An 11,316-nucleotide genomic window follows, 5' to 3' on the forward strand; every position below is an offset into this window, starting at 1 on the left:
TCTCTTCTCCCTCCAATGTTCTTGGTTCGGGTGAGGGTTCTATGGCTGAATCTGATGATGTGGAAGGTGAAGGATCGGATTCGGTTCCTAGAAGATTCTCATGGCTTGACTTACGCTCTTCTCGGAGGGGTATGGACTCGACTATGAATGAGGTGTTCTCAGTGAAATGATCTAGGATTTTCCTACCTTCAGCCAGAGTCTTATGGAGAAATGACCCTCCGGCGATAATGTTGATATAATAGTCGGAATCCCTATCGAGACCCATATAGAAGTTTTGAAGCAACGTGTGGTCAGGTATCAATAGGGCAGGGCATGATTTCACTAAGAGCAAAAATCTAGCCCAAGTCGCGCCTATGGATTCCTTCTCATTCTGCTGAAAGCAGAGGATATCCACTCGTAGAGAGGCGAGATGGGACAAGGGGAAGAATGCGATAGAGAATTTTTCTCTAAGGTCGTCCCAATTGCTGTTCGCACTTCCTACGGTATACGTGTACCATTGCTTAGCCTTCCCTATAAGAGACAAGGGAAACAACTTCCACTTGAGGATATATTGTGTCATTCCTGCAATGGTGAAGTATGAACACAGATGCTCGAACTCACGCAGATGGTGGTATGGGTTCTTGCTATCCAACCCAGAGAAGGAAAGGTTCCGAACCTTAGCAATTATGTTAGGGTAGAGTTCATAGCCAGATGTAAGTTTTGGTTGCACAGAGGGTGGTGGCTCTAAGAACTCTCCCTTTGGGGTAGAGAGGTTTTGAAAGGATGGCTTCTCCATGGGTAGCGGGGGCAAAGGTAGAAGGAAAGAAAGCTAAAAAGATACGAGGACGACTAGGTACTAAAAAGATACAGCAACCATTCCCCAGCAACAGCGCCAGAAAGCTTGTTGGTATAATTAATGACTATGAATAAATCCATAAGTGCACGGATACCGTTGTAGCTTTCACCTCAGAGTATTCCAAGGGTATCAAACCCAAGGGAACGTGTGTGTACTAACTCCTAGTTTAATCGGTCCAAGGACACACCAAGATAGGTGACGAAGGTAGAGAAGATTCCTAAGGATAACACTATACGTGAGTTAAAGATCGATCTCTCGGGTTAGAATACTCGCTTCGGGCACCAGCTTACCCTGAATGAGTCAGGCGCCTCCTCCTAACAACTCCACCATATATTCAAACGTGGAGGATTACAAAGGACCAATAAGGCTATCACCACCTACGGCCTACATTGCGACCCGTGGGATATAAGGTAAATGAAGGATAACCCTTAGTCTAGACACCACGTCTACGCTACTATTTACTACTGCAGTCTAACTATGTCTGGCACCCCGTAGAAGGCTACAGCACTCTATATAAATATAGAGAAACAAACCCGTGAGTAAGAGAACTGATCTCACTCAGATATAGATACTACTAATGTATACTGTATAAAGGTCTAGAGACATACATGAGAGCATACAAGCCTATACTATCATAGTAAGGGTATATGACTAGCATACGAGTATATAAGCCAAGCATATCACCATAGCAAGGATATAAGACTACTCATGCACATAAGAACCAAGTATAACAATATAAGAAGTTATCACGAATACGAACTTACTTCACTCAAAGGAAGCCAACATCCATAGAGGTACAAGCTGAGAGGAGAGTGCCGACACCTCAGCACTCCTCCCAAACTACCCCTCACTCTCTCCCTATTCTAACCACAAGCTAGGCAAGGCTCCGCCTTTGCAATGAGGCTCTAATTCTCTCTTGGATGGTGTGCTCTCAAGTGAGGCCCCCCTCTACTATTTATAGAGTGGATGTGCCTTGGGAGAGTGGAGATGCTCCAAGCATCTCAAGGGAATATTCTCCTCAAACTCCTCTCCTTGTGCCACCTAGCAGGATTCGAGGCTTTGAGGCGGTAACTCTTGGTGAAACGATCATAACCGCCTTTAGGAAGTCAGCAAGAGCCACCACGTGGAAGCTGAGCATGAGAGGGGTTAGGGACAGTTTGGCCGAACCTCGAGCATCGCCTCTCGCGCTGCCTTTCACCTGGGACGCTGCCTGGTGGGCCCTCAAGTTGGTCTAGGGTGCACGCGCCAAGTTAAGGCGGTTTGCCCCCTAATGTGGGCTCATGGATCCGTGTGCTCTCTCCTGATTGGCTGGAGTTCTGTTTCTTTGCGTTTTTGGTGTGTTTCCTCCTCTTTTCTAAGGATAAGTGACCTTCATACAAATATTCACCAACACTTATGAAATTGATTAGTAATAAACCCCTACCACTAGGTTGATGATCATCTTTCCGGTATTTATGCAGGAGTTGACAACCTAGAATTGGTACTTAAGAGCTGTCAGCAATGTACCTGTTCAAGAAATATAGTTCAACTGGATGGCACCAAGACAGGCCATCCCGATGGTTTCAATTGCCGCATGGGGTCAAGTAGCACCAAATAGGGTAACTTTTGAAAGGACCGTCGTGGAGGCCTGCCTACAACAGCTTAAGGATCATGGGTAATTTGTGCAAGACTTCTCATATTTTCAAATAAAGGCGCTCGAGGAGGGAGAAAGCAATGTGATTATGACTATTGAGAGGCTTTGTTGGCTGAATCAACATGACATGGAATGGAACATTTTTTTATCAATCTAATCATTCTTTTGTCTTTATTAGTTATGTTACATCTTTTAACTTTCATCACGTTATTCTCATCTTTTAGGATCTCTTTGTAATACCATTGCGTCAATAAGCTTTTATGTGATTTTGGCTCAAGTCTTGGATGTGTTGAATTATAGTTACCAAGATAGAAATCCGATATGCACTAGAGATTTCAAGCTCCAGACCCATTTCACTTTTTACATGCCATATCAATTTACCCTCTCCATTGTTCGAGATTTATAGTAGTGTATGCATGTGACCGTCCATGTGAAGCGATAGAGAGTGCACTAATTCATGCTCTAGCTTATATTGATGAAATTCTAGGCTTTATGATTGGAGACTTAAACTATATTGCATATCTAAAAAAGCGAAGCGGAGTATGAAATATGTAACATGCATGGATGTATTCTTATGGATTTTGAACTTGTTCTCTCTAAGACCTTAAGTATTGATGTACGAACTTTCATTGTGAGACAAGTTATATATATTTTATTGCATATACATGTTCTTTAAGTGTTGGATCTGAATGGGCTGATACATGGGAGAACCATATTTTAAAATTTTGACGTAAAAATAGTACAAAATTTTGGCAGAAATGACATTTCCAGGAGCGGGGAACGCCATCACCCGCCTCTGGAAAACAGTTTGCAGAAGCGGGTCATGGCGTCACCCGCCTCTGAAGATACCATTTCCAGAGGTGGGTGATAACATCACCTGCCCTTGGAAACGGCTTTATAGGGGTGGGCCTGTTATCCGCTCCCGCAAACAGCTATTTGTAGCTATGAAAATTAGGAGTGGGTAGCGCGTCTGCCACTACAAATGCCGTTTCAACCACCACTAGAAACCGTTTTTTATAGAGGTATCCTTTTCAAGGAAAAAGCTATATTGATACGTCTAACACATAGTAATGCCTGTTCGCTTTAGCTTATCAGCCAGCTTATTAGACACCGAATAATATTTTTCTCTCACAACAAATCAGCCGTTTCAGCTTTTCAGCCGACTCCATCCGAACGACATGCATCTGCACAGGCGGCAAATATAAAAGCTAGCTGCTGCGTCAAAGATAGATATCCAGTCGAACACGCATGCACTTGGGAGACACAAACGACCGATGATGGATCGATTGATGCGACCAATATACTCCAATCCTGAGTGGAATACACATGCATAGTACACACACGATGGATCGGAGCTGTACGTCGGAGCAAAAATGGAGCAACACGAAACGTCGAAACCAGCATGTAGCGTTGCGAATCCCCTGATGGATCGACGAAAGGAGAAAAAAAGATCAACACTAAATCAAATGCAAATCTAAGCCCAACATCACTCAGGGTCATCAGGAGAATATTCCGTACTGCTTCATTGCGCCGCCCAGTTATGGATGGATGACGTGTCATGCATCCTGCCTCACATTTACCAGACCAAATCCAAGAGAGAATATCGTCTATCGCGGCTAGCCCGCATATATTATATAATAATAATGTAACCCAGCAGTTTTTCTTTGTTCGAGCTGATCCCCATGGAACAAGAGATAGATATATATGTGTGTTACTTCAGTGCTTAGCATGAAACAAACCGAGGTTTATTGGAGGCATTATCTGACAGAAACAACCGTCAAAATTGATGTGCCTTTTGGATAGATTTGTAGTTCTTCTACCAGTACAACAAGTGATCGTCCAATTTTACTTAGCTTTTGTGCCTTGTAGATATATGAACAGGATAAATGTTGAGCGCGCAGTATTTATTATTTCCGTCACTGACAAGTATTTGTCTTAACTCCACAGTTTCAAATTTTAGTTACAAATCAGTTTTTATCTGTTAAATTTGACAATGTGAAAATGGCACGAGTAAATTCATACCGAAATGTAGTCTCACAATAGTATACTTTTTTTATGTTTCATAAATGCTTCAAAAATAAGTAGTAAAATTTGTACTTACAGCATCTCCATCGACTCTCAATAATCCTTGGGGGAGTTGATTTTGCAGTCTCCCAATAAAACCTTCCGAATAACCAATTCTCCAGATCTTGCTGGAGGGGAGCGGGTAGGCGGCGACCAGGGGTGGAGGCGGGCATGTGAAAGAACGCGGGGGAGGAGAACCTTAAGGGGAAAAAGATGGGCGCGAACAGAACCGGTCGTTTTCGTGAGGACCAATTTTTCCCTCTATTTGAGGAGAGTTGAGAGCAATTATTGGGATGAGCAAAAAAAAATATCAGGAAAAGAGAGGTGTATTGGGATACTGCTGGAGCAAGTTTATTCCGGAAGTTTTTTTGGAAAAAGGAAGACTACTGGAGATGCTCTTAGAAAGTTGTGTCTATGCCCAAAATATCTCTTATCTGTGATTGGTGGTAGTATTCTACGTTAATTATAGGACCATGAGTGTCCATTAATACTAATACTAGTACATACATCTTCAATTACAAAATATAGATCATTTTAGTTTTCTCCTAATTCAAATTCCTTAAAATTTACCAAGTTTATAAAAAATATATTAACCTTTGCAATATCAAATTCGCTAAGACATATTTTATGGTGGATCTAGTGCAACTAATTTGATGTTATAGTTTTTGGTGCATTTTTGTATAAACTTAGCTAAAGATCAAAAATTTTAGTTTAGGACAAGACTAAAACGAACTACACTACACTTTGAAATAGCTGGAGCAGATCCATTTCATATGAAAACTGAGTATAGCTTAGTAGTTAGAACCTACCCATCTTCGTTAGAATCCTCAACATGGCACAGGTGGTTGTATTTTTCCTAAATTTATTCTATGATTTAATAGTCTATGCTCTCAGTAGTAGTCTCGTGACCGTCGACAACTAGATACCTATTATAACTTTGTCAATCTCAAGATCTGCCGGCTCAATCTCTCGGAGGTGTTTATAGAGGTAGAGTTTGCATATACATGTTCGTGTGTATATGAGTATCTCTATGAATGTACGTATTAAAAGAAAATGCTATAAGAAATTAGTAGAAAATAAATATTTTTCGATTTGCTGGAGGAAGAGATAAAAAATAAATAAAAGTATAAAGAAAAGTCAACTGTAGGTGTGGCTTGTCTAATGGAGGACGGGGACTTTGCTAGGACTGATTCCAACAGTATCGGACAGTGAGAGGGAGAAGATGAGAGAGAAGAGAACCAACAAATGGGCTCTCGAGCTGGTGGGTTCGGTCAACGCACGGACGATATACAAATGCAATGCGTTTTTATTGCATCGTACATCGATACATGCATACATCCCGATGCCAAAAATACATACTCTAATTTATACCCGCTCCGTTATAAATTGTAAGTTATTTTAACTTCTTTAGATTTATAGATATTATTACCTAACCAGACATACAAACAATCTAGAAAAACTAAAGACAAACAATCTAGAAAAACTAAAGACAACATACGAACAGTGAGTACTTTATTAATTTCCTACCGCGCGCTGGAGCTGATAAATAACAGAAAAATCAGCGATTGCCTCGTCCTCGTAGCGATCTCCTTCCCGTCGTCCCTTCTCCGTCGCCTCCTCGCCTCCCATCAATCCCTGATGAGCGCAGTCCCCTCCCTATAAATACAAGCTCCATTCCTCCTCCTCCTCCTCCATTGCTTCGTTCTCATCACTGCACAAGCTCGGCGCGCCATAGCCAATCTCTATCCGATCCTAGAGCTAAGCTAGCTTGTTGCGTGACTCGATTCATCCGATCCCACTGTGAACTTGAGCAGGGCAGACACCACTTATCTCGTCGATCGGATTCACGTATAGTAGTAATACATGGCAATCCTCGACCTCAACCAGGCCATGAATAACAATAATACCACCGCTCCTCCTTGCCATACCCATGCGGCTCCAGCTTCCGATCAGCGCCTCCGTCAAGCAGAGTGGAAGGCCGGCGACGACGCCGACAACCCCAACCCCCGCCACCAGGCCGACGCAGAGGAGGAGGAAGAAGAGGAGGAGCTGCTCCTCAAGGGCGTGCGGCACCTGTGCGAGCGCGGCGGCATTACGAGGCTGCCGGCCCGCTACGTCCTCCCGCCGTCCGACCGCCCAGCGCCGCCGGACCACCACCAGCGCACCAGCGGCCTGACGATCCCCGTCATCGACCTCGCCCGCCTCCGCTCGCCCGGCGCGGGGCGCGCGGCGGCGCTGGTGGAGCTGGACGCGGCGTGCCGGGACTACGGCTTCTTCCAAGTCGTCGGCCACGGCGTCGGCGTCGGCGGCGGGGCGATGCTAGACGTGGCGCGGCGGTTCTTCGAGCTGCCCTTCGGCGAGCGCGCGCGCCACATGTCCCCCGACATCCGCGCCCCCGTGCGGTACGGCACCAGCTTCAACCAGCTCAACGACGGCGTCCTCTGCTGGCGGGACTTCCTCAAGCTCGTCTGCGACGACCTCGATGGCGTCGTCCCGTCCTGGCCGGACGCGCCCGCCGACCTCAGGTGCGCTGATTCTTCGATCCGATGCAATTTCTTTCCGGTGGTTTCTCTTTTGGTTTTACCCGCTTGCTAGTTCATCTCGTTCATGCCTGCGCATATATGTGGGTCCCTTTCTGATAACATCTCAAGCCAGGAAGGAAACAAAGTGAAAGTAGCATACATGCAGTGGAAGGAATCAGATAATCCTTCAGTGAGCGAAGGGGGACTCATCTAGAGTTGTACGTTGAAGTGGACATGTATATGTGCATCCCCCGCGGAGCAGAGCACAGGACAAAGCTCTTGCTGATGCGACTGCATGCCCCCAAATGTTAGAGGCCCACCAGCGCTGCCGCAAAATAAAATAGGGGGAAAAAGGAATAAATCTGCGCTGCCCTTTTTGCCCGCATCAAATACGCATAGTCGCATACGCATGCATCCACGAATCCGACGTGTCCACCTAGCTACTTGTCGAGTGTCGACTACACTGGCTCATATACATGTATATATGCGTATATGGCAACCGCAGGGAGGTGGTGTCGGCGTACGCGCGGTCGTGCCGGCGGCTGTTCAGGGAGCTGATGGAGGCGGCGCTGGAGGCGATCGGGATCGGCGGCCCCGGCGCCGGCGAGGTGCTGGCGGGCTGCGACGCCGGGTCGCAGATGCTGATGGTGAACTGCTTCCCGGCGTGCCCGGAGCCGGACCTCACGCTGGGGATGCCGCCGCACTCCGACTACGGATTCCTCACCGTCCTCCTGCAGGACCAGGTGAACGGCCTCGAGGTCCGCCACGCCGACTCGTGGGTCCTCGTCGACCCGATCCCCGGATCGCTCGTCGTCAACGTCGGAGACCACTTCGAGGTATTGTATACTTGTGCCAATAACGCAACTCTTCTGGTATTTAAAAAAGACGCGCACGTACGTACACAGAGTTGCGTCTTGTTGCGTGGATTGGAAACCAACAATAATAATCATGCATGTTTCTTTTTTGTCTCCTGTTTTATTTTATATTATATACAGAAACAAATGAATGCTATATATAATATGATTGAGCTAGCGGTCAAATCTCCTAGCAAATGGTGGTCCGATACCGACGAACATATCGATCGGTACGCCAATCTGGCTGGCATATTTAGTTAAGATTGCGAGATAGTACACTGTTTAACTAACAGTTCCAAGATGCTGGCTTTATGGAACTATACAGATCGATGCGATAAGAAGCTAATAAGCTAGTGTATATGCACGATGCAGATGTACAGCAACGGGCGTTACAAGAGCGTGCTGCACCGGGTCCGCGTGAACTCGGCGCGGTCGCGCATCTCTGTGGCGTCACTGCACAGCCTGCCGCCGGCGAGGGTCATCGGGCCGGCGCCAGAGCTGGTGGACGACGACAAGAACCCGAGGAGGTACATGGACACGGACCTCGCCACCTTTCTCGACTACCTTAGCTCGGCCGAGGGCAAGCACAAGTCCTTCCTCCAGACCAGGAGGCTCCTCACCAGCTGACCATGCACGGGCGGGCCCACAGGCAGCCACCCGCTTGAACCACCTGGATCCGTCCTAACTGTTAAGCATATGATTACGTACGACGTGGGTCCCACCAGTCCGTGTCTGTCGTTTTGGTCAGCAGCAGGAGAAAAGTCAGCACGTATAGTACCTGCGGTTGTGGACCAAGTTGACCGGTCAAACCCGTAGCCCGACTGGTCCCATCTACTGCTGCTGCATGCTGTCTACCCTAGCTAGCTAATAAGCTATGCTACTTTATTTTCAGCTAAAAGAAAAAAATATTATCAGGATCGAGAAGCTTTATTTGTCTATATGCTGTGTCAAAGCAAAAGGCACAGGATCCATACGGTATAGGATACCCGTGCATGGAGATCCGTGCTGCATATGTAATCAGAGGAGCGGGCAGGGACCAAAAGCTAGGAAGCTTCGTCACCTGAACTGGAACCAGACTGAGCATCAAGCATTGACGGCTAATAAGGATCGAGGAGGGTCAACCAAACTACATTGCGAACGTGTATAAAAAAAAATTCATCCTCCACTACTATAATAGATCATCTCGAGTCTGCCGGATTCTAACCCTTATCGATACGGTAAAGTATAGTAGACGACAATAATCTAATGACCCGCAAATGTGCCGACTGTGTTGGATACTGAAAACGTCATTATCAGCAGTATCGGTGCTTCTCAACTACTGCACGGATAATATAGTATCCCTGCCGGTTGAGCCTTTGTGTTGGTCTGGATACCACTTGGAGACGACGAACAAAAGTGCAATTCACCGGCTTATCTAGCTAGTTATCGGTAGCAAACTCAATTCCAATACTTGTTCGAAGGGTGTGTTGGGTTCTGAGACGAGGTGGGATGGAACGATTCCACTCCGGTTTTGGGAGATGAGGCGGTTCCGTTTAGTATTCGATTGAAGTGGGATAGGTTCATATTCATTTCTTGTTTGTTAGGTGTTGAGATTGGTGGGATTGATGGTGTTTTTGACACCGTTAGCAACAGTGTTTAGTGGACTACATCTATTATTTAAGGTCCCAAATGTCATCCTCTATATTTCTTTTTCTTTTTGTCTTTTCATTTTTCCTTTTATCTTCTTCTATCAGCATCCATGGTTGCCCCGGCATCCTCCTCCACCCCAGCGTCCTCTTCCCCCGTCGGTTGCCTCCTTGCACGCTTCCTATGCCCCTGACCCCGTCGACCTCCCTTCCCATTAGTTCCCTCCACCCCAGCCACACCCCACATCCAACTGTGCTGACAGCCCGTTGGAGTAGGCACGCACATCGACAACACACTGAAGCCAGCTTGACGCGCCACCCCATTGGAGCTGGCTCAACCACCGCTTGCAGCGCCGTAGCACCGCCTGCTTGCCTTTGATAGGGCCGCCGCTCGCTCGTCATCGGCTAGTCTCCTCCGTGCCACCCTGCATCGCTAGGCCTTTCCCTCGCACACAGATGGAGAAGACGGAGCTGAGACGGGGCAAAGTGGGACGGTCCCTGTCCGCTCGTTTCAAGTGGATGGTCCCATCCTGCAACTGGAGAGAATATTCCCCTCCAGGAATGGATCCATCCTACCTGTCCTTCAACCCAACACTACATGAAACAGGGTGGACCCGTCCAGTCCCTCAACATCCGCCGAACCAAATACACCCTAAATGAATAACATAAAACATATCATATTCATCTACATAAAGATAGTTTATGTAGTTCTTTTCACGTGCAAATTTATCTATACCCCTCACAATAGTCCCACTTTTACCAGATAAGGGGTGATAGATTGTCTTACTACACTACCATGTAAAATTATATGTTCTAAATGTTTCCTCCACTTTGGAGCACCTCCACCAATTATAGGAAGGAACTTCAGCAGCCTTGTCCTAATTTATTTTTTTGGGCGGCCTTTGTAAATACATTACCTATATGGAGTTTTCAAAACTCGAACATACTTTGGATAGAGTTTAATGTTTAATTTTTAAATTTTAACCAACAAATGCGATTGTTGATTGAGAGATCATCTTTAACTAATGAAAACCACAAGTTGAAATTGTAATGTTCATATGATAACTATTTGGAGATGTTTGAAAGCAGATGCGTGTACAAATGAAGAAATTGCTACTAAATGCAAGCATGAATTAAAATACATATCATGGTGAAAAATTGTATTTAACCAAATATAATGTTTTTAGTAAATAAAACTAGAACGAATAAGTTTTTAATCTAAAAGGGAAATTAACATTAGTAAGTTACAAATAGTTGAATAACAATTTGAGAGCTCCAAAGTGGAATTACAAGATGAACTTCTATTAATTAAATTGATTCGTATAAAAACAATCTAGTGTTTCATATGAGTTACCATACATTGCTCATATGTTATAATTATTTTCATATCAAGTGCAATTTATGAAGTGGTTTAGCTGAATTCTAAAGTAATAGTAATAAAAAGGATTTAAACATGGCAACCTAAAAATTATGTTAAATGTGTGTTAGCATGGTCATTAACATTAAAATTGAGTGCATAAATGAATTTAATAATTTTTCTAGCATATTTACACATGTGACATGACTTTATCTTTTAATACATATTTTAGTAATGGCTTATGCTATCTTTATAATTAAATAAAATAAAAGGTATAAATACGAAAAATATGAACCATATGCTCAAAAAAAATTTACAATTTCAAATGAATAAATTTTGAATCATGAACATGTTTTGTTGTTTAAACAAACTCAAATTTGACATTTAAACACATGTTGCTGGAAAAGCCCCAAGTGTTGATGTACT

The 11,316-nt window shown here is 44.8% G+C and overlaps 1 protein-coding gene across 1 annotated transcript; it reads left to right on the forward strand.

The window, feature by feature from the left end:
• Positions 1-6,087: 6,087 nt before the first annotated feature.
• LOC117842596 (probable 2-oxoglutarate-dependent dioxygenase SLC1) lies at positions 6,088-9,595 on the forward strand. Its single transcript, XM_034723078.2, has 3 exons — positions 6,088-7,057; positions 7,560-7,890; positions 8,281-9,595. Exons 1-3 carry the CDS (start codon positions 6,396-6,398, stop codon positions 8,533-8,535), a joined length of 1,248 nt encoding a protein of 415 aa, XP_034578969.1. The 5' UTR covers positions 6,088-6,395; the 3' UTR covers positions 8,536-9,595.
• Positions 9,596-11,316: the final 1,721 nt, after the last annotated feature.

Source organism: Setaria viridis, chromosome 2 (genome assembly GCF_005286985.2).
Source record: "Setaria viridis chromosome 2, Setaria_viridis_v4.0, whole genome shotgun sequence".
NCBI classification, from domain to species: Eukaryota; Viridiplantae; Streptophyta; class Magnoliopsida; order Poales; family Poaceae; genus Setaria; species Setaria viridis.

Coding starts and splice junctions, on each gene's coding strand:
- LOC117842596 (XM_034723078.2), top strand. CDS start 6,396: ATGGCAATCCTCGACCTCAACCAGGCCATGAATAACAATAATACCACC. Junction 7,058..7,559: donor GACGCGCCCGCCGACCTCAG/GTGCGCTGATTC, acceptor TGGCAACCGCAG/GGAGGTGGTGTCGGCGTACG. Junction 7,891..8,280: donor ACGTCGGAGACCACTTCGAG/GTATTGTATACT, acceptor TGCACGATGCAG/ATGTACAGCAACGGGCGTTA.